This window comes from Herpailurus yagouaroundi, unplaced genomic scaffold (assembly GCF_014898765.1).
Source record: "Herpailurus yagouaroundi ecotype Mexico unplaced genomic scaffold, PumYag 161, whole genome shotgun sequence".
Classification (NCBI taxonomy): domain Eukaryota; kingdom Metazoa; phylum Chordata; class Mammalia; order Carnivora; family Felidae; genus Herpailurus; species Herpailurus yagouaroundi.
Genome location: NW_024412402.1, coordinates 16085814 through 16108671, shown reverse-complemented (window position 1 = coordinate 16108671; position 22858 = coordinate 16085814). Strand labels below are relative to the sequence as shown.

The 22858-nt window shown below is 44.7% G+C and overlaps 2 protein-coding genes across 3 annotated transcripts; both read right to left on the bottom strand.

The window, feature by feature from the left end:
- Positions 1-40: 40 nt before the first annotated feature.
- Positions 41-11389, bottom strand: TBRG1 (transforming growth factor beta regulator 1). Of its 2 annotated transcripts, none has more exons than XM_040483387.1 (9): positions 11023-11389; positions 9260-9330; positions 8381-8613; positions 7663-7799; positions 7221-7367; positions 1920-2017; positions 1549-1659; positions 1116-1188; positions 41-367 (listed from the first exon to the last, which is right to left on the bottom strand). In XM_040483387.1, exons 1-9 carry the CDS (start codon positions 11170-11172, stop codon positions 302-304), a joined length of 1086 nt encoding a protein of 361 aa, XP_040339321.1. In that variant the 5' UTR covers positions 11173-11389; the 3' UTR covers positions 41-301. The 2 variants fall into 2 exon arrangements, with proteins under 2 accessions (XP_040339321.1, XP_040339320.1); XM_040483386.1 differs by having other exon boundaries at positions 1046-1188; positions 11023-11387.
- A 3980-nt stretch (positions 11390-15369) lies between these two features.
- PANX3 (pannexin 3) lies at positions 15370-22455 on the bottom strand. Its single transcript, XM_040482829.1, has 4 exons — positions 22275-22455; positions 20914-21056; positions 17934-18148; positions 15370-16446 (listed from the first exon to the last, which is right to left on the bottom strand). The coding sequence occupies exons 1-4, from the start codon at positions 22453-22455 to the stop codon at positions 15807-15809; spliced, it is 1179 nt and encodes a 392-aa protein (XP_040338763.1). The 3' UTR covers positions 15370-15806.
- Positions 22456-22858: the final 403 nt, after the last annotated feature.

Here is a 22858-nt window from a genome sequence, read left to right as displayed (position 1 = left end):
AAAGGAAAAAAATCCTGATCACAATGAGATGAAAATAAGCAGATTTGTAAAGAGAAATTTATTGCTAAAAATAAAGCAGCTGCAGTTTTTCCAAGGGAACACTGTCACCACAGGAACCTCTGTAACAAAATGTGTATCTCCTTCGTTCCTGAACTGCTGCCTTCTTCCATAGTCTAAGTTTTACTTTAAGTTAAATGATGTGGCATCTGACCCCTTCCTGATCAATCTGAAGACTGAGTTGGGCTACACTGGGACAGAGACTTCAGGTGCTGTAGGTGAGTGTCTACCAGGGGTTCATGCGTCAGGAACATGGGTTGGTAAGAAGACACGAAGGCTGTGGGCTGAAGCTCTGGAAGGTCCAAGGATCCTGGAGAAGAAAATTCCTTCAGTTCCATTGCTGCCTGGGAGTCTCAAGGGACTGATCCCACACGTGAATGTCCTTTCAGTACCTAACACTCTTGCCCGTCAGCCTAATTTTGCCCTTGCTTGGTAAGATAGGACAGAAATTGACTTTTACAACAAAGAAAACTGTGGCCAAAATAGATTGTTTTGTCTAGGGTTATATAGTATACAGACAAAAAGTGAGGATTTTAATTCTATGATTTCTAGTCCAGAGCTCTGCCTATGTGACCCAACGCCAGATCCCCTGAGAGCTCCACCCATCTGTGGGAGGGAACCCACCCAACACAGGCAGGACCAAGGCCATCATCTGCTCCCCTTCACTTCACATGAAATTCTTGTCCTGAGCAGTCAACTTTCCCCTGCAGTTCTGCTTGGGTCTGTTTTAGGTGGGAAAATGAGAAAGCCTGGTTTCCCTGTGGGCCCTGCCTCACTGTGATGGCAGCCGCTCCCTGTCACCCCTGCAAGTGCTGCTGGAGAGCCCTGCAGGGCAGCCCATCCTCATACTTGGGAGTCTCCGTGGTCCCGGCAGCGTAAGTTTCTATCACTTACTGCCCAGCTCTCTGGAGTACTCCGCTACCCATGAGAAGCAGACAGCAGTCTAAAAATAGTCAATTTTCAAACCGGGAAGGGAAAACTAAGCTACCTTGCAGAATGGGATCAGTACGATCTTCATCAAAGGCCTGTCTCTGAAAGGCTTCAAAGCTTATACTTGCATCATCCTCTGGCGGTCCCTGGGGCGGCTGCCCATCTCCAGGTTTCCATATATCAAACTTCACCCACTGGTAACTGCAGGATCAAAGGGCATCGTTATCAAGAGCTGTCTGTTAGCCACAATAACCCATTCTTACTTCCAAAGAGATCAGGTATGTTTTTTCTGTAATCTTTCCCATATGTATCTAAGAATCACATTAATGAAAACACTAAGAGAAGATAGGCACATTTAGTGACACATTATCCTGCAGGATTTCCCAACCCTTTTGCTGTCATGGTACACACAGAAAATGATAATTCTAGTACAGTGGGGTACTGCCTTCTGCCCCCTGTCCAGAGGGCTAGGAGGACCAATACTGAGGCACACAAAGGAGCAAGCCTGCTTTGAAGACAGCAGCAGAACACAGCGTAACAACGAGCAAAGCAGTAACTTACTTGATACATTTTCGAGCTCCTGGACAACTCTGGATCAAGTTGTGAATAGTTGGGTGAGAAAACCCAAAAAAGTCAGCTCCAGATGGAAGCAGGTTGGGCATTAGTTTCCCCCTAAATAGGAGAGGGAGGATGGTAGTTTCAAAGTTTAGAGGGAGATGAGAATGGCTTTAGGAATGGAATGGGGGTGTGAATGCAGAGAACAAACTTTCTTGACTTGGATACTCTGGAGAAATCCATTGGATTTCTGGTAAAAAATCTAAACGATGCAGGATACCTTTCTATAAAATTAGGGATCTCCATACATTAAAAGCAAGGAAAATCTCATTGTACCACAAGTGACCTATTTAGATGGTCTTCAAGCTTCAACTTACATAGTAATACTTATGGTCTTGAGCAGTTCTGCATGACAGGCATCTGCAGAAGAGGTGACAATGGCATTCTGGGGGTCATCTTCGGGAACAATTTCAAACTGAGAAAGATAAAGGAGCAATGAGATCAACTTTGAAAGAGGGGACAGTAGAGAGAAAGCCACACTACTTCTATAACTATTTCTTCACTCTTGCACTTGAAGCTGATGTATATGATATTAGAAGGTGGGTCCAATTTCCTAGAGTGCCGTTACAAATTCAAACAAATCCAAGAAAACACAGAGAGTCCTTTAACTGTTTCAGTTCTAAACACCTTGTGACTGCTCTCCACAAGTCCACACTTAATTTGTTACACACCTTTCCTATCCACTTACTTACATCTATAAGTACAAATACAAATGGTACTTTAAAAATACATGAACAATAGGGGGCGCCTGGGTGGCTCAGTCGGTTAAGCGTCCAACTTTAGCTCAGGTTATGATCTCATGGTCCGTGGGTTTGAGCCCCGCATCAGGCCCTGTGCTGACAGCTCAGAACCTGGCGCCTGCTTAAGATTCTGTGTCTCCCTCTCTCTCTGCCCCTTCCCTGCTCATGCTTTCTCTCTCTCAAAAATGAATAAAAAATTTTTAGCAAAATTAAAAGAAAAATTAACATGAACAATATACAAATTATGGAAAGAGTTTAAACGTTCATCAACTGATGAACGGATAAAGATGTGGTTTATATATAAAATGGAATACTACTTGACAATGAGAAACAATGCAATCCTGCCATTTGCAGCAATGTGGATGGAACTGGAAAGTATTATGCTGAGTGAAATAAGCCAGTCAGAGAAAGACAGATACCATGTTTTCACTCGTATGTAGATCTTGAGAAAATTAACAGAAGACCATAGAGGAAGGGAAGGGGGGGGAAATAGTTACAAACAGAGAGGGAGGGAGGCAAACCATAAGAGATTCTTAAATACAGAGAACGAACTGAGGGTTGATGTGGGGGCGGGGGGAGGAGAGAGGGGAAAATGGGTGATGGGCACTGAGGAGGGCACTTGTTGGGATGAGCACTGGGTGTTGTACGTAAGCCATGAACCACGGGAATCTACCCCCAAAACCAAGAACACACTTTACACACTGTATGTTAGTCATTTTGATAGTAAATTATATTTAAAAAATAAACAAAAATACATGAGATCAAATAAGATAATCTTATATTTACTTTATAATATCTAGGAGGAATAAGGCCATTCTGACTCCAAGCCCCATTTTTTAAATTGCAAAATATCTTGACTATATACATAAAAAATAACCCTCAACTCGAAATTCTACTAATACTGAAGAATTTTTGCCAAGAAAGTATTTTTGTAATAAATACTATCTAGCCAACTTAATTCCTTGGCCAGTTTTCTCTAAGTTCAATGAATTTTTGCATAGAAAATACTTAGCCAATTAAATTCCCTGACTAGTGTTCTTTTCATAAAGTTCAGTTAAACAGTATCCATTTTTCCAAAGAAGACCTAAGATGGCTAACAGACGCAAGAAAAGATGCTCAATATCACTCATCATCAGGGAAATACAAATCAAAACTACAGTGAGCTATCACCTCACATCTGTAAGAATGGCCAAATTTAACAACACAGGAAACAACAGGTGTTGGTGAGGATGTGGAGAAAGGGAAACCTTAACACTGCTGGTGGGAATGCACACTGATGCAGCCACTCTGGAAAACGGTATGGAGGTTCCTCAAAAAATTAAAAATAGAACTACCCTACAACCCAGCAATTGCACTACTAGGTATTTATCCAAAGGATACAAAAATACTGAAGAGGCACATGCACCCCGATGCTTCTGGAAAGAGCCAAATGTCGTCCATTGGCTGATGAATGGATAAAGAAGATGTGGTAGATACACACCGTGGAATACTACTCAGCCATCGAAAGAATGCAATCTTGCCATTTGCAACACGGAGCTACAGTGTATTTTGCTAAGCGAAGTAAGTCCATCAGAGAAAGACAAAAACCATATGATTTCACTAATGTGTGGAATTTAAGAAACAAAACAGATGAACATAGGGGAAAGAAAAAGTGGCAAACCATAAAACAGACTCTTAATTCTAGAAAATTGAGGGTTGCTAGAGGGAACATGGGTGGGAGATGGGTTAAATGCAGGATGGGTATTTAGGAGGGCACTTATATGCATGTGATGGAATCACTAAATTCTACTCCTGAAACCAATAGTACACTGTGTGTTAGCTAACTAGAATTTAAATAAAAACTTAAAAACCAAAACAGTATCCTGTTTTTCAATGTACCTTAATAAAATTATCCCAAACAGGATTTACTTATTTTCTGTATACTTTCAAAGAATAATGTGATTAATCATTTTTTAGAATCCAAAATATACTTTACTGAGTATGGCTTCTCCTGCTGTTAGTTTTCTTCTGCAGTTATTACTTCAATTTTACTGTATCAAATTTTAGAGCTCTTTTATTTTTGTCAATAATAATTATCTTGTAGTTTTAGTCAGTGGTTTTGTTACTTCAACTAATGACATATGTTGCAAATTTAAGATACTGAGGGTTTATATTTATTTCTCAGCTAATTTATGGAAAAAACTGTGAGCAATTATCTTCAAATATTCCAGGACTGCTCTCTTTTTGGTACTGGTCATGTCAATTCCAATCTTTTTTTTTTTTTTTTTTAATTTAGTTTGAAAGAGAGATAGACAGTGAGTGGGGGAGGGGCAGACAGAGAGGGAGACAGAGAATCCCAAGCAGGCTCACTGTCAGCACAGAGCCTGATCTCACAAACCATGAGATCATGACCTGAGCTGAAATCGAGTCAGTCCCATGCTTAACTGACTGAGTTCCCCAGGCACCCCAAATTCCAATCTTTTATACTGTGTGCACACTATTCTATTTTGCACAAAGAGCAATTAAAAGGCCAAAATCTCATATTTTGGTCTCGCAGAGCTTTCCCTGTTAGTATGTGTAACTGTACTTCATTCTTTTAACTGCTACATAATATGACGTAAGGTGGATAAATCTTAATTTTTAACCATTCTCCTCCTTAGAGGCATTTCAGAGATTTCTAATTTCTTGCAATTACAAACAATACCATAATGTAGATTGTTCCATGTAACTCTTTTGTTCACATTTGCACATCTCTCTAGGAAATACTTCAACACCTAGCAGTATCCTGGGTCAAAGGATACACATACCAAACTTGTTGATATTGCCAAGTTGCCTTCCAAAGACTGCAAGTTTTCACTCAAGCTAATGCTTACTTGTTTTCCTACACTCTGGCCAACACTCAATACTATCAATCTCTCTGCTGTCCGCCTATAAGCAAAATCGTTTTATCTCCATTTCTCTAATTGCTAATGAGGTCCGTTCTTACCAACCATCCGCACAGTTTCAACTGATACCTGTTGTATTTGATTGCTTTTTGTATTTGACCAGAGGAACACTTTATCTGGATATTAATCCACTGCTACATACTTTGTTCCTTTTTTTTTGCTTGAGTTTTAACTTGGATTATGTATCTTTTGTTGTTCATTAAGTTTTTAACAGTCCAATCTATTCTCTTTCATAGTGTCCACATTTCATGCCTCACTCAAGAAAAGCTTTCACCTCACTCTAAGATTATAAAAATATTCTTCCATATTTTCTTCTAAGATATAGTATGAAACATTCTATAAAGCTAAAGAAATTAAAGTTCATATTAGCATTTATAGACAAAGAGATGAAAAAGAATTGTCTACATACTTTTAGTATATACTAGAGATAACACCTGATGTTAGTTGGAAAAAAATTAAGGCTCACAATATACCTGCAAATAATGTCCAGAAGAATTAATTAGCTAAAAAACAAAGCAAAGCAAAACACCTAAAACCCACACAAACTCTTCTTTTCACAAATATTTTAGCAATTTGTCTTCAAGGAAATTAAGAACCAGTTTGTCAATATCCATGACAATTCTATTAGAATTTTTATTAGATTTGTACTGAATTTATAAATTTGTTATAAATAAATATGGTATACTACTACCATAGGAGTCTGTTATAGTACTTTATTTTTACTTTATTATTACTTTTTAAATTTTTTCTGGGGGGAGAGAGACAGAGCATGAGCGGAGGAGGGGCAGAGAGAGAGGGAAGCACAGAATCCGAAGCAGGCTCCAGGCTCTGAGCTGTCAGCACAGAGCCCGACATGGGGCTCGAACCCACGAACCCTCAGACTGTGATCTGAGCCAAAGTCAGATGCTGAACTGACTGAGCTGCTCAGGGGCCCCCTGTTACAGTACTTTCTAAACAGAACTCCTGCATGGCCAGGTCATCTGAACACTCAGATGCATCTAACAGCACTCTAACCAGGAGAGGAGCGATGCAGTATTATCCACATGTGGCAGCAGGCTCTCAGCTTCTGCTTAGAGGTTCCCTTCCCTGTGTCTACTTCCTTCCACCTAACTTTCTAGTGATCTGTAACATCAGACAGAGAAGTCTGGAACTTTGAAACTGGTTTATTTTTTTTCCCAATGACCAGAGGTGACGGGTGGGGAAAATGAACTCCCTTGCATCACAGCAGCGAGAAGGATGAACAAAAGTATTTGATAAGACTAAGGTTCGGGGCGCCTGGGTGGCTCAGTTGGTTGAGTGTCCAACTTCGGCTCAGGTCCTGATCTCATGGTTAATGAGTTCAAGGCCTGCGTTGGGCTCTGTGCTGACAACTCAGAGCCTGAAGCCTGTTTCGGATTCTGTGTCTCCCTCTTTCTCTGCCCCTCCCTGCTCACACTCTGTCTGTCTCAGAAATAAATAAACGTTAAAAAAAATTGTTTTAAAGACTAAGGTTCACATCTCCCAGGTCCTTAAGAGTGTATGCGACCAGAAACCAATATGCAGTTTCTTTGCTACCTCCATTTTTGTCCTACTTGAAATGGCAGAATATCAAATTAATCTTTCTTGTATATAGGCCTGCACTTCACAAATAAGCATGCTTGCTCAGCCTCCCACAGTCACCATAGCAACAGTACAAGGAGCAGGGTTCAAAGGGAAGGGCCTCAGTATGAGAGTGGGACAGATAGACTCAAATCCCAGCTCAAGCACTTATTAACAAAGGTTTGACTTGGGGCCAATCGCTTTTCTGCATCTTGGCATTACCCAAATGGTTATTATACAGCATGTACTGGGAGTGTCAGAACGGGTGATATCTAGTAAGTGGCTGTCACAGAGAAGGGTCTCAAAAAACAAAACAAAACAAAACAAAACAAAACAAAACAAAACAAAACCCAGTAGCTGTTAATCGAGTGGGTACCTGGGGTTGCATGCCACCATCCTTGATCTGACAGGTATACAGACACTTCTGGTCTGGGCACTTCATGCTGGCATATATCCGAGTACTGCAGTAGCCAACAGGGTAGATGGCACTCTCATCATGGAAGCCAGGTCGGTCGGTGATGATCTATAAAAAAGATTCCCCCCACTCTGCGACTGAGGTCACTAGAGAATTCAGAAGTCCAGTGTACCGTGGTAGCCTTTAAAACCACTTTGGGGCCGCAAAGAGTGACTCGAATCACAGAGAGAAAGTGTGTCAGCTGCGCAGCAGACAAAACTGACCTGGTTTCCTAGGGACTGGAGATTTTCTGGGGTTGGTCTGGATCAGCAAGGGGCTGCTGCTGATGGGAACAGGGAGGGAAGGCTCAACCCCATTCCCATATTTCTGATTCTCCTCTCTATATATCGCTGGTCTCACTCACCTCCCCCAGGCTATATACTGTTAGACCCCCCAGTCCGATGGGGAACACAGGCCGTCCTGAGGGATCCAGGGCAATGGGCTGAACCAGCTTGCGAGCACCTCCCTCCATTTTCTTTTTCTTGGATGTTTTCTTCAGAACTGAAACGCAAATCTGGGGTCACCCACTTTAGGCCCCTCCCAATGCTGAGGGGAAGGGAAAAATTTACCCGTGAATGCTAAGAACAATACGCCAATCCTGGTTCTGTACACTCGCTGAATGGGCACATGGGACTTTTTCCCCAAAGCCCGGAGTATCTTTTTAACCCACCCACCTGGCAATGGCTAATTTTAGTATCAATGCTGAGGACCTAAAAGCCTTGCAGTTTTTAAGGCCTCTTCATTTATCCGATCAGAAATGTCCCAAGCCATCCTTGTGCTCAAAAGGCCACCTAGCCCATTTCCCTGCCTCTAGGAAACACTGAACTGAAGGCAACCCAGAGAGTTGGGGGCGTGGGAGAAGGGGGAGGCCTTAGCCTGCTCCCTTCCATTTAACCAGGTCTGACTAGAATTCCTCCACCCAATGTGGCTCTAATACACTTTCTTTCCAAGGGCTATTAGGGCAGCTAAGGGACCAAGTGAGGGTTTAAGTATATCTGTGGCCGTGTGTGTCTACCAGTTAGTACCAGGTCTTTGTCATTAGTCGCGGAGCCACCGGGACAACTATCGTCTCCCCAAGGTACCTTCCAGTTTGTTGTTCTCTTTGCCTTTTTCTTTTTTCTCCTTCTTGGATTTCTTCCCAAACGGTTCCTCAGCCCCAGCGCTGGGCCCAGAGATGGGCCCAGCTCCCTGTATGGCTCCCACAGAGCCGGCCACGCCGTAAGTTAGGGGCACACTGGAGCTGTGGGAAGGCGCTGCGGCCTGTACCTCGCTTTCAGTTAGAGCCTGAAGCTGGAGGAGCTTCTTTAGCAAATACCTGAGGTTGGGAAGGAAAGGGAGCGAGGTATGAACTTCTATTTTATCTCAATTCAGTATTTTACTTAAGTAGTGGAAAAGCCAGAATTATATAAAGATTATTACACTCATAAAAATAAGGTTCTTCTTGGACCCAGGGAATAAGAGGCTCCAGAGGACACTTCCTCAAGAAGCCAAAGATAAGGACTGTAGTTTATCTCTCTTGCATCTGGAGGGTTCCTTTACCTTGATGTTGAAAGGTATTATGCTTCTGGAGGGAATGTACCACGATCTCCTTAGGTATGAATTATACATACCCACTGTGCTTTGCACAGAATATAGTACATACTGAATAAATATCTGTGGAATGGGAGGTAGTTTCTTTTATCCCTTGTCTTTTGTAACTGGGCAGTTATAAGAAGATAGCTTATGAGATGTGGCAAGAGGGTCATGTCAGAAAGGTGAATAGAGGTGCTGTCTCGTCACCACGGTCCAACACGACTTGGGTAAATGGGAACCAAAACCGGAGGTTGTGAGTTTCTCTGCACTGATCAGAGCCAATGGGCTGTGTAATACATAAAAATTCCACTGGAGAAAAATCCCCAGAGCAGTAACACCATATCAATCACTGAAAATGGGATTCTGAACACAACACGAAGGCAGCTCACCGTCTTTCTTCTTTTGCTTTAAGAAATTTTTCCTCAAGGCGAGCAATTTCATCACAAATAGCAGCATTTTCCTTTAAGAAAAAATTTTTGGATATAATCACATATAGAGAATAAAAGATCAAAGTATTACGCTGGGAAGAGAAGCTATGTTTCAAACCAAGAAGTCTGTGTTGCTGGGTGAGAGGAACAAGTTAATCTACCCTGCAGACCAACTATTAAGAAAACCTATAGGTAAAGGTAGAGTCAAATTCCATTATGGGCAAGGTCATTACATAATTTATTGAAACTGGGGCACCTCAGAGTGAAAAAGGGGTGCTATTAATTATTATTCCAGAATAGTATGGTAGACTAGGATTGCCCTAGGCAAACCAAGATGTATGATCACCCTAGTTAGGGTAGACTTTGGCAGAGAAAAGGGCATCCTGCTGAAATCCATATAGGCTTCAATTTAAATCTTACAAATATGAGAAATGTCCATTCCCAAGTGCCTTGACTCTTGGGGAGATAACAAAACCAAGCTTTGCTAACCCCAAAACACCCATGCAATATGAACCTTAAAAGGACAACTGGACAAAATAAAATCAACTCTGGTATGCAAAATTCTTAAAACTTCATAATCTACTTATGTGTATTCAAGTATTATCTGACTCTCTGACTCAAGCTATTTCCCAAGCATCAGTTGTAAAGGAAATATTCTCATCTGGACATTCCTCAAGTGAGAGCTCAAAATTTGAATGTTCAAAGCGATATCCCTTTTCTTCACAAAGCCTATTTCAAGTACTTGAATGGAATCAACATCTTAAGAACATAGACTTCAGGGATATCCGACATGTAGAGCATAAAAGAAAATGAGCGGTCAATTAAGTATCAAGTCCTCTTAATTCTACTTTTTTCATGTCTCTCCAGTGCACACAGCCAGTGCTAAATAAATGCTTTTGGAATGAATGTTCTAATTTCCAAACCTTTCCTTATGCTTCTAAAAAAGCGGTGATGTGTGCAAACTTGTGGTAGAAAGAAGAGTTTAAGGTGGTGATTCAGACACGGAGGCACATTTGAAAAGTGAGGACTCCATTCCCTGTTTCCCAGCACTGAGGCAAGCTCGAGCAAGCCAGAACGCCAGAACACAAAGTTGTGGCTGGCAGGTCAGTTCACTTATTCAATGAATTCAGTGCCTCTACAATAAAAGAACAGCAGAAATATTTGAGAGACTAGAGAGGTTAGAGGGGGGCGGGGGTGGGGGGAATTATTGAAAGTTTTGTGAGCCTGTTTAGGGCAGAGGTCTGTTATGCGGATTTGGGGTGCTTGGGAAATAAGGCTGTGTAGTCGAAGTATTGAAGACACTAGGACCAGGAATCAGGGCTGGGACACAGCGCCCTTGCATAAGTCATCTCTTGGGGTTTCGGTGATGCCATTTTTAAAAACAGTGCCTAACTCTAGGGTTCTCTTGAGAATCAAACGCTTTTCCAAGAGTTTCGTGGTAAGAACGATGACTGAAACCGACTGGCACATCTTCCAGATGTCAAGCACTTTACTTTTCTCAATTAAATCTTCACGACTCTGAAAGGCAGTTAGCTCTCTTCAGGAAACAGAAGAGTACAGAAATTAGCTAAGGTGCCCAAGGACACAAGGCTAACGAGAAGTAACGTGTACTGCAAAAGCTAACACTACTGATTCGGCCACTCTGGGAGGGGAACGGTGTGGGGAAAGATTTCGCGAATTAGGAGTGTCGAGGCGGAGAAGGGCCGAGCGACACTCTGACTCACAAACACGGTGGCTTTGGCCGCTTTGCGCAGCCGCAGGTACTTGAGCCGGTACTTCTCGTTCTGGCTCTTCTTCGGGAGCTTTTTCATCCTGGCCTTGCTGGACTGCAGCGGGGCCCGCGGCGAGGAGGCCGGGCCGCCCAGCAGGCTCATCGTCCGGCCCCGCTACGGGGCCTCCAGGGCGCGGCCGGCATCGGCTCCCAGGCCGAGGAGCGTCGGCTTCGTCTCGTCTGGGTTGCCGGAAGCCGGCTTCTTAGGAATCTACCCCTCCAGAACTTTCCCAAGGCGAAAGGCCGGGCCAAAAGTCCGGCAACCGACCTCGGCCACCGGGCCTCCCAGCACTTCCGCGTCTGCCTCGGAAGTAAGCCCCGCCCGGAAGTTACGTAACAGCGCCGGCCGCGAGTAACTTCCGGGGCCGTGAGCCTGGGGTGGTCTGGGATGTGCAGATCTGCGGTCTGGAGCAGGGAGGGGCGGGTGCAGGCGACCGAAGAGCAGACTCGGTGTTTCGCTGCTGTGTCCTTAGCTGAGGAGTATTACTGTGGAGCTAACGGCTAAAAGCCCCGAAATCTTGCCGGCGCGAATCTCCCACACGCTCCCCCAGCCCACCGCGTTTCAGCTCCAGTTTTCCACACTCGCTAACGGGTCTTCCCGAAATGTGGGACGCACTTGAAAGCCTGTGTTGGGACTGCGGCTTTCCAGTATACAGCTCGCATAAAGGTTTCCCGAAAGCCTATGAGGCCGAGATTTAACTAGGATCTGGGACAACACTGGTGACTAGAAAAAAGGCTTCTGCCCCTTCAAGTTAGGCTCAAATAGGGAAGAGAAGAGTTTTAATAACGAGCTAGCACTAAGTAGGCACTCAGTAAATGTTTCCCTGATGAAACCAAAAGTATGTTTCTGGACCTCTACCTATATTAACTTGGCGCTAACTTTGTAACCAAGGTCTATCTAAAATCCTCAAATAAGGAGGGTAGGCAATTTTTAGGAGGCAGTGCTGGTAAATGCTCAGGTCTGGAAGACAAAACGCTTGTATTTTTTTTTTTAAAGTTTATTTTTGAGAGAGAGGCAGAGAGAAGGTAGAGAGAATCCCAAGCAGGCTCAGTCAGCACTGTCAGCACGGAGCCCGAAGTTGGGCTCCAATTCATGAACCGTGAGATCGCGGCCTTAGCCAAAGTCAGGAGTTGGATGCTCAAAAGGCTTGTTGTATTCTTATTCCAGCAATGCGACTAACTAGCTGAATAAGCCTGTGTGTCACAGGTTTTTCCGTTGAAAACTGAATATACTATTTAGAATAAGGGAGGCTAGTGAGGGTTCTAAACTGGTGTAAAATATAATTACCGTTAGACAGTCAAAATGTGGACTTCTGGAGTTGTATATGGAAATTAAAGAAAGTATGTACATAGTTAAAACAAATTCAGTGAATTACTGGAGAAAAATGTAATACTAATGTGTGTAAGTAACAATCAGAGTTCAAAAAAAGGTTTCAAATTGATGACCCAGCTATTTCATTTCTGATTATTGTAAAAATAGTGACAGGGTCAAGACAAAATAGTTTTCACACAGAAGTCTTATGAAAGTTCTTTCATATCCTTCCATAATGAAAGCTGCCCTTGGTGCATGTGGCTGAGTTTTCACAGAGCAACTCTTCAGGATGCCAGTGTGCTTTCACAGCCATACTCAAGGCAGCCATAATAGATACATTTTTGGAAACTGCCAGGAATATTTTCTGCCCACAAAATATCCACAATCAAATATCCACAATCATGTCTTTGCTAGTATAGGTTGGCTCTTGGAACCTGGGAAAAGATAATTGAGTGACAGGAAGAGATTTTTTTTTTTTTTTAAACCTATTTGCAGGGGCGCCTGCAAATAGTCGCTTGATGGGTTAAGCCTCTGACTTGGGCTCAGGTCATGGTCTCACCCTGCATCGTTGGAGCCCTGCATCCGGCTATGTGCTGACAGCTCAGAGTTTGGAGCCTACAGCCTGCTTCAGATTCTTTGTCTCCCTCTGTCTCTGCCCCTCCCCCGTTTACGCTCTGTCTCTCTCTCAAAAATAAATAAACATTTAAAAAATTAAAATTCCGATTCTGTGTCTCCCTCTCTCTCTGCCCCTCCCCCGTTCGTGCTCTGTCTCTCTCTGTCCCAAAAACAAATAAAAACGTTGAAAAAAAAATTAAAAAAAAAAAAAAAAAGGGGGCGCCTGGGTGGCGCAGTCGGTTGAGCGTCCGACTTCAACCAGGTCACGATCTCGCGGTCCGTGAGTTCCAGCCCCGCATCAGGCTCTGGGCTGATGGCTCGGAGCCTGGAGCCTGTTTCCGATTCTGTGTCTCCCTCTCTCTCTGCCCCTCCCCCGTTCGCGCTCTGTCTCTCTCTGTCCCAAAAATAAATAAAAACGTTGAAAAAAAAATTTAAAAAAAATTAAAAAAAAAAACCCTATTTGCCAACTGTGTGACTTATTTGCCGTTCATCTGTATTTTGTCTTTGCAGGCTTTGTGATCTGACTTTATTTTCATTGTTCCTTTTCATATACAGGTTTCATACCTAGGGGGAGGGAAAGTGTGTTCATTCCTTTAGTTTTCAAGCTGCTCTAGCCAATGGATTTCAGTGGAATTTGCATTACAATATGACTTTTTCTTCAGTAGAAACGTTTCCTTACAATTTATAAAGCATTTTGGGCAAGTTTTAGAAATTTAGAAAATATAGTACAAAGAAGATTTTTTAAAAAATCCATAATGTTGCCACATAAGGTGAGCCACTTTTATTTTATTTTTTATTTTCATTTTTTTCAGTATATGAAATTGATTGTCAAATTGGTTTCCGTACAACACCCAGTGAAGGAGAGCCACTTTTAACGTTTGTATGTGTTTAATACCTTCATGCATTTTCATATATGTTAGATGTTTCCTTGTTGTTCACTGACCTTTATTATCATTTTGTGGTGTTATTATGATTTCCTTATAAGCATAATTACAACTTTTTTTATTAATGTTTATTCTTTTTTTGAGAGACAGAGACAGAGCGGGAGCATAAACATAATTTTAAATGAATGCTTAATATTCCAGTTACGGCATAATAATTTTACATGATTACTTCCATGTTGTTTGGCTTTTTGCTCAGCAATTGCTGTGGAGTGCATCTCTGTGCACAAAGTTTTTATTAATGTTTATTTTTGAGAGAGAGGTACAGAGTGCGAGTGGGGGAGGGGCAGAGAGCGAGAGACACAGAATCCGAAGCAGGCTCCAGGCTCCGAGCTGTCAGCATGGAGCCTGATGCGGAGCTTGAACTCACAAACTGCGAGATCATGACCTGAGCTGAAGTCAGACACTCAGTCGACTGAGCCAGCCAAGTGCCCCACAAAGCTTTTTTTATACAAGATTATTTAGGGGCTGGGTCTGTGTGCTCCAAACAATGTAACGTGGTTGAGCAAAATTCAGTCAATTACTTATTCAGATTAATACTTATTTAGTGCCCACTATGATACAACCTTTAGGAAACTTGTTAAAGAGGAAAAGGCAAATGAGTGGGCAATATTCATACAGTGTAAGAATTTTTATCTCAGAGGTGTGTATTGAATGATATGGCAGCACATAATTAGGGAAGAGGGGAGGAGATAGGGAAGCCTTCTTGCAGGAAATATGTCTGGGCAGACTCAGAAGGAGAGCTGGTGGACAGCCAGTGAAGAACAGGGGAGGGCATCTTGGGCAGTGAAACAGCATATTCAAAGGCTCAGCGTTGTGAGAAGCATGGGAGCAATGTAATTTTTCTGCTTACCTATATGAAGAAGGGTCTAAATGGTGCATACAAAAATTCTCTGAAGAAATAGGCAGCTCTATAAATGAAATATCAAATGAGAGACAGCATGGTATTGTGGGCTGGGCAGGGCCTCAGAAGTCAGATCAAGGTTCCATTAAATTCAGATGCAGGAATGGAAGTTAGAAGCTAAGAGGGGGTAATAAAGAAGAGAGAGAAAGGGCCCAACAGCACTTTCCTGTCTTTCCCATTTAGTTCTAATGGTCACTATTCAGTGACTGGCTGTAAGTGGAAGAGGTGTGGCATCTCCTGGAGTATTCGAAGCACGCCTGGGCCCCTCAAGAGTTGTGAAGAAGCCCATAATCCCAGCCCTTGGTGAAGTGGTCCCTGGTTTAGATGATGAAGAAAACCCAGAGCTCCACCCCTAGCTGATGCATGGCCCCGGCCTCGTTCTATGCTGGCCTAACCCCCAAAAGCAGATAACAAGGTCCTGCCATCATTGTCTTCTATCCCACTCGGCAGGCCACACAGGACCTGGGCAAGGTCAATGACTTCCACAAAGCCAGCTGGCAAGTTCCTAGGATTTCAGGCCACACCTGAAGCATTTCACATTTTTATTCACTTAACAGATTGCCCTTTTGCTCTTTGGGTTGAGCTGAGCGTGCATTCCAGAAGGGCAATGGAGTGCATATACTGAAAAGAACCTGCCTCCATAAATAGCCTTTAGCACCTTCTTTCCTTATAGAATGTCTAGACTTCAGTTGAGTTTTAGGTGTTTTTTTTCCCCCCCTATCCTCATAGAATGCTCTAGATCTAATTTTTTAGTTCTTTGACTCTTCAGCTCTAACTTTCAGATTTGTTTTCATGCGTTGATTTTATCTTCTCACCTTTAGGAAAACATGATACAGGATGTGATTCAGCTGAATCCACACTTAGCATTTCTAAAGCGGGTATTTTTGTACCTTAGTGTGTGAGGCTTGTGAAGAAGGAGAGAGATTTTTACTTTCCATAAAATTTCTTGCTCCACGGTTTTTTAACTAGGGGTTTTCATCACACACCCTTTGGGTGAGATGTTTAGGTTTTGTGGGTTCTAAGCCAGCCAATAATGTCATGAAATCGACCACTGTGTCAATGTTGTGCTTCTGGGTGGTCGTGTCCTTCAAAACACATAAGACACTCAACCAACTAAAAGAGTTGAGTTCAGAGATGTTGGCTCGGAGGAAAAGGAGGATCACATTGAGATCATTGATGGGGCATCCCAGCATCTTTCTGCTGAGGAGATCGAAAGCTGGCAGCATCTCATAGATGGATAGGAGCCGTTTGTCCCACCGACATAGTCGTGTGAGGTTGTATATTATCACCGGAACCAATAGGGTGTATATTGTTAAACTGGAGAGACTAACAATTTGCAAAATGGACAGAGAGGTCAGCCTGCATGTGATCAGATGGGGCACGTGGGTCTCATCACTTAGGAGGCCTGTCTTGATGGAACAGCTGAATTCCTCTTGGAAGAAGACATCCAGGTGGAAGTGGCAAAGGTACAGGTAGATGGCTGAGGTGAAGAGGAGCAGGAGGGAGTTCCTCAGGAGGTAGGTGGCCACCAGGGAATGTGAGCGCTGCTTACAGGCCAGGTACCGCTCTAGCAAGGGGAATTCAAAGTATCGTTCTTTCCGAGCCCTGGGCAGGGGAAGAAAGGAGGCAGGGTGAGGAGAGACCATTTGGAACCATGTCTGAGAGAGCCACGTGGGGCAGTAATGGAATCTGTGTATGCCACGTGGCATTCTTGGCTCACATGAAAGTCTGCCTTCCTGGAGCATAACCACCCCTCTCCCTAAAGAGACTTGTGAGTATGTCTTAATTTTCCAGCTGATGAGTGCAATGTGGTCAACCCAGGGAATGATCAGTGAATAACAAATGGCCACACTGGATTTCTGCCCAGCCGTGCAGACTAAACCTGTAAGCCAAAACAGGATCCTTAGGAAGCAATAAGCGTATTAAATTAGCACTGGATGGGGAGTCTAAATAACCACGTTCTGGTGCTTGGTCTGTATACTGTGTGTATGATTTTCAGGCCGACCCACCCATTTTATGAAAATAAACATGCTAACAAATATTTGTTGAGAGCTGTGGTGTTCAGGCACATGTAAGCCAGTCTCTGCTCTGAAGGAGCTTACAGGCTGCCTTGTGGGGAAGGGGCCGATAAGGTAGGCCAACAGGAAATAATAGTAGTGCTTGATTTGTTGCTAAAATGGTGGATACAAACCACGGTGTTGTACAAGTTAGGAGAGAGTTACCAGCATGGGCTGGAGTGTTCAGAAACCTTTATGGAGAATATTGTCTTGGAGCTGGATGGAGAGGTGGATGGAGTTCAGAAAGACACACAGGAGAGGAACGTTTTTCAGAGGATAGAGAATGTGCACACACACAAGACAGAATATGCTTCCAAATCTCAGTTCAACGCTCCTGTTGGTGGAGCCTACCTTGGCTGCCCTATTTAAAATGGCACCACTCCACAACCTTGCAGCTTTCCTGACCCCCATACTTGGCTTTGCTCCCCCGCTCCCATACCACTTATCTTCTGCCATATGATTTGCTATGTGTTGTGTTTATTTGTTGTCTGTTTCCCCTCCGTAGAATGTGAGTCCCTATATGGGTAGGTATACCTTTGTCCCCTCCCCACCCCTGCCTCTGACACACACAAGGCACACTGATGGGTCTGGAGCACCCAGAACAGTGCCAGGGCCACAGCAAATTAGGCATGAATGGCTAATCAGGAGAAGAGGAGGAGACTGCCTTGGTAAAGTGGGAGGTTTCTGTCACTTGGTGGTCAGAGGTGTGAAAAAGTAGAGGGCCTTGGGAAAATATGTGGGAGAATTTGGGTTTTTTCCTGCAGGCATGGGGGGAGGTTCTGAGCAGGGGAATGGTATACAAAAGTGGTACATTAGAGAGATTAACCCCTTTGTGACGCAGGATGTTCATCTATAAACTAAGGAAGAGTCCTTTCTGTCCTCCCTGTACAGAAATGATGGAAAGTTAGTGAGATGGTGTGTTAAACTCTTTGGGTTCATGAGAAGGACAGTACAGAGGATAGTTTGACGATGACCCTGCACGCCATGTTAACGCTCAACTGAGGCCTTCAGAAATGGGTGGGAGAGACAACTCACTTCTCCAGCTCATCCCAGAAAACATGGGGGTCTGAGCTTTTCTGCCGGATCTTCAACATGTGCTGCACCAGGCGGATGGAACGATTGTAGGATTTGTCCAGTTCGCTGATGATGAAGAGCAGATCCGAGCTGAGGGCCGGCTGGGCTGCATATTGCCACAGCAGAACAGGCAGGTACATGACCACAGCCAAGGCCAGCAGGGAGTAGGGCAGGGCCTGTGGGGTGAGAGTGAGCTGAGGAGGGGGCCCCAGTGTGTAGAGAGAGCTCTGAGAGAGGGGCTCTCATTCCCTGCTTCCTGTGTCGGGGAAGGAAGGCGGTGGGGGGAATGAGCCACCACAGGCCCAGGACGTAAGGCTGTCTACTGACCTGGCTGAGTATGTTGAAGCCCAGAGGAGAAGGTTTGCTGAAGCTCCATGTTCCCCAGCTGCACTCCTCAGATCTGGGGTCTGTGTAGGTATGTAGGAGCCCAGGGAGGACAAGGGGAGGGAGAGGGATATAAGGAGGGAAAGAGGGAGACAGAAGGTGGGGGAGAGCGATACAGAACCACAAGAGTCCCTCCGTTCCCCATGCATGTTAGCCTGGGTCGCTAAGCAGAGACCATGGCCAGCAGTGGTCATGGCATCACATCCTAGGGGAGAGTGTCCGCCTTCTTAATCTTCCATCTCCCTTTCTTTGACTCCTCCAAGTTCTTATCGCCAGACACCCAGAGTCTGTTAGCTTTCAAAGTCCAGTCAGGGGCCTCAACATGGCTGACTTTGGCTTAGACCCTCCAGAGAGGGGATCAAATCCCATAGCCTCCACGCTGCCTTCCCCGGTTCCTCTCGTGTGCAGTTGTGTTTTCATCTCTGCATTTGTGGCCATGCCAAACGACACCACCAGGCACTGTCTTGGAAGACTTTGGGGCTATTCCTGTTCAGTATGTATACAAGCTGACGTTGACGAATGGATGAGTCTTGTGTCCTCAACTACACAATTTACCACCTGAGGTAAGGGACTTTTCCCTACCACACCCAACAGGGGCTGGGCTGCTATGTTACCCACAGTAAAAACTCAACTTGTTTTGTTTTTTTAAAAATTTTTTTAACGTTTTTATTTTTGAGATAGTGAGAGACAGAGCATGAACGGGGGAGGGGCAGAGAGAGAGGGAGACACAGAATCGGAAGCAGGCTTCAGGCTCTGAGCCATCAGCCCAGAGCCCGACGCGGGGCTCGAACTCACGGACCGTGAGATCGTGACCTGAGCTGAAGTTGGACGCTTAACCGACTGAGCCACCCAGGCGCCCCATAAAACTCAACTTGTTAAAGGCTTTTTAAGCTCATTTGTGCCAGGTGCTTGACATGCATTATTTCATTTGCTCTTCACAAAGATGCTATCAGGTAGGTACTATTAGTATCTCTATTTTACAGATAAGAAAATTGAGGCATGAAAAGGTTAAGTAAGCTGTACAGGGTTATACGTCTCGTGGATGGCTGAGCAGGATCAGGAACTAGGCAGTCTGATTTAGGAGCTCATAAGAACTACTTGACTGTAGCTTCTCCTGAACAACGGTTGCCTTTTATTTTGGAGGAGAATTTGAAGAAAAAGAGGGAGGATGCATATTTGGTTGCAGCTAGATGGAAGAAAGTGTGTGTGTGTGTGTGTGTGTGTGTGTGTGTGTGTGTGTGTGTTTCTGAACTAAACACGAGAGACATGTTAGGAAAACTATACTAATCCAGGAGAAAAATTAGAACCTTTTCATTCCTGTTCTAAGACATGGCATTTCTTGAAGATAAGCATCACCCCCAGAGATTCTGTTCCAGTAGGTTTGAAGTGGAACCAGAGAATCTGGGTTTAAAGAGCTCTCAGGCAATCCTGGCGGTCAGACAGTTTGACTCTTTTCACATTTGAATCCCCTCTGCAGTATCTTGCCCTTGTTGCCATCTGGATCCTGTTTGAACACTTCCACTGACAGACACCCCATGAACTCTTTCCATTAAGTCTGTAGTTTTGCCTGGGTCCCAGACCTGTGTGGCCTTTTGAGGCCTTGTAAATTGTCATAACTTAAAAATGTCACCAGTGACTTCCAGTTCAACATTGTGAATTGGACACACACGTGACTTCTGCTCCCTCATGAAGCCCCACTAGCATGGCACTAAAGGGATAAAAAAGACATAATTCTCCAAGGACAAGGAAAACGGGAGACAAGAGCAAGAAAGTGTTGCAAACTGGAAGGCAGTCGTCTGCTAGAAAACAGCAGCCTGTTTGGGGGGGTAGGGAGATGGGAGTTGAGGCAGACCAAGCAAGCTGTTTTTGCACCACAGAACCAGAAAGACTCAAGAGTTGCAGATATGAGGTGTGTCTGAAAATGGGGGTACAGGTGGGGTTGCAAACAGGAATATTGAAACAACAGGCCCACAGATCTTCCCTATAATATGATGCACTTGTCAAGCGACTGCCCTTTCCATCTGCCGGCAGAATCAATCCGCCTGTGGTTTGCGCTTTGGAAACATTAAACCAAAGAGTTTCTGCACTTGGGTCCTTTGAGGGCAGGGGAACAAACTTGAGAACCATGTTAGTTGAGTGAATACTGAGTGCTGAGACCCACAGTTGAGTCCCTAGAGTGTTGGTAACCGAGTTTAATACCAACTGCCACCCTGGATCCACACAATTAACGATCCAGTGATGCTTTTTGGGAATCAGCCCAAGAGAAAGGATTACAGATACCGGTATTTGAGGTTTTCCCAGTGAAATGGCCTGAAGGGTTCACTGTAAACAGAAGGCTGCTGGTCAGCCAGCCTCACCCATAGGCACAAAGCTTCCAATCAGATAAAAGTGGGCAACCAAAGATCACCAGACATTTGCAGAAACATGAAAGTCAATGACAAAAGAAAAAAAAAAAAATGGGGTGGGGTGGCAAAGAGGCAAGAGAGAAGATAATGATGTGGTTCTAGCCTGCTCCACCCTGCCACAAAGCAGCCTGATGGAGCCCAGCTTACTTTACCTTGTGAGGCCACAGGGATTTCATCTTGTTCTGGCCAAGCTCATCCTGTTCGTGGTGAATAAGTGAGTCCCAGCAGGAACCGTCCACGTAGGCGGCCTGCCGGATGCTGAAGTTACTGGGAGAGAAGCATCGGATGGGGGGCCCTGGAATAAGAACACAGCTTGGAGGCAGCCTGGAGTTGGGAGTGGAGGAATGGGGACCCAGAGGACTGTCAGCTGAGAGCCTTCCAGGGGATGCCTCCAGAGCTCCGCCAGTTTTTTTTTTTTATCTGGCAGGCACTTTCTGATTCCCAGGCCCCAGTTTCAGGTTGTGCACTGCAGCGTCACCATAGGCCTGTTTGGCTCAGCTCCCTCAATGCACTGGCTCCCCTTTGACGTGGGTTCTTCCCTCTCAAAGCTTCCCTTGGAGTCCCAGACACGCGGGCAGCAGGGGCGCCCCACACTCCTGTGGTTTTGGTGGTGACTTCTCCTTCCTGAGAGAACTGGCATCTTTTAGGTTCTAAAATTTAGAGGATTAATGGCCTGTTTCTGAGCCCAATCAAGGGAAAGGGTGAGCAGGAGGTCCTGAAAGGGAAGGGGCTCGGAGGGAGAGTTTTGTTTTTCCATGATTCTCCAGAGAGAGGTGGAAGGGGGAACCAAGGGTTCTCTCCATCTTGTGGGGGAACGAAGAGGCAGTGGGAGGTTGACAGACCTCTTTGGGAAACAGTAAGCTAATCGTATAGCCAGAAAAGAAAGCCAGAAATCCCAATCCTCAGGAAGTCCACCTTTTCTTTAATAGAGGTAGGAAATTTGCAGAATTAATCTAGTGCCTAGAACACCAGGTCTGTGTGTTTGTTAATGTGTGTGTGTGTGTGTGTGTGTGTGTGTGTGTGGCCACGGGCTGTGGGAAAGAAGGAATGGATTTATTTAGCACCTATGATATGTCAGTCTTTTAACATATGTCCTTAAATCAGAAACCCTGGAGGTGGAGAGTAGGCAGAAGGCTCTGAGACAGTAAGAGACTCATCTAAAGCATGGCCAACTAAGACCTTTAGCGGTCCTAGGTCCTGAAAAGATTATGGAGCCCTGATCTCTCTAGATCCATATGAAAATCAAAATAAAAGTTTAATTATTGCAGTGACATAAAATATACTAATACCGAAATTAAAGCTACATATTTTTACTACAAAAGTTCGGAAATGGTTTTCAAAATTTTTGGTGCCTCTGCTCTGCTGGTGCCCTAAATTCATGCATAGTCTGCTTTTTGGGTAATGCCCAGGCCAAAGTCATGACACCTGGACAATATGGGAGCCATTTCGGAGTCCATGCAAAGAGTGAAACAAAGTGGGGTCTCTCATACACTGGGTCTTGGAGGCTACTTACCGGAAGAGAACTCCTGGGCAAATGCTAGGGACATCAGCAACAAGGGGAAGCCCACAGCTATGAACTTGACCATGCGGTCCAGGGGAAGTTCCAGGTGCAGTCCTTTGAGGCGGGGTCCCCTACGGTCGGGCAGCAGGGCATCTGATAGCATGTACTCTGCAGCTGTGTGTGCGAGTGACATGGTGCCGCTGACCTTTGGGGTGCAGAGGCCGCAGGAAGGGTCCCAGGACCGCGGTGTGGGGAGATGGCAGCTTCAGGCAGCTGGCTTTGAGTAGACAGTGCCTGTGGCCCCAGCCTCACGGAGATCTGTGCGAGGAGCAGGCACTGGTTCTCTAAATAACTGGCCAGGCCCTGAGCCAGGCATCTGGTAATTAGAGGGAGGCATAGCTTAGCGGGTCCTCACTGGAGGAGGGTCGGGCTTCAGCTGGGGCTGGTGCCAGGCCGCTCTCTCTGGGCTGTCCCTGAGCACATGGAGTCCCGTGGCTTTATGCTGCCCTCTCATTAATAAAGTATTTTTGGTGGGGTGGTGGAGAGAAGGAGAGTTGTGGAGCCAGGGCCCCCCCATGTAATTGGTGTGGAATTTG

Excerpts from the sequence above, each read along its gene's own strand:
- TBRG1 (XM_040483386.1), bottom strand. The coding sequence starts at position 11,172 with ATGAGCCTGCTGGGCGGCCCGGCCTCCTCGCCGCGGGCCCCGCTGCAG. Across the intron at positions 7,800-8,380 it reads AGAGAACAACAAACTGGAAG|TTCTGAAGAAAACATCCAAG; the intron begins GTACCTTGGGGA and ends TTTGCGTTTCAG. Across the intron at positions 7,368-7,662 it reads CAGTATATAGCCTGGGGGAG|ATCATCACCGACCGACCTGG; the intron begins GTGAGTGAGACC and ends TCTTTTTTATAG.
- PANX3 (XM_040482829.1), bottom strand. The coding sequence starts at position 22,455 with ATGTCACTCGCACACACAGCTGCAGAGTACATGCTATCAGATGCCCTG. Across the intron at positions 21,057-22,274 it reads TGCCCAGGAGTTCTCTTCCG|GGCCCCCCATCCGATGCTTC; the intron begins GTAAGTAGCCTC and ends TTCTTATTCCAG. Across the intron at positions 18,149-20,913 it reads AATCCCTGTGGCCTCACAAG|GCCCTGCCCTACTCCCTGCT; the intron begins GTAAAGTAAGCT and ends CTCACCCCACAG.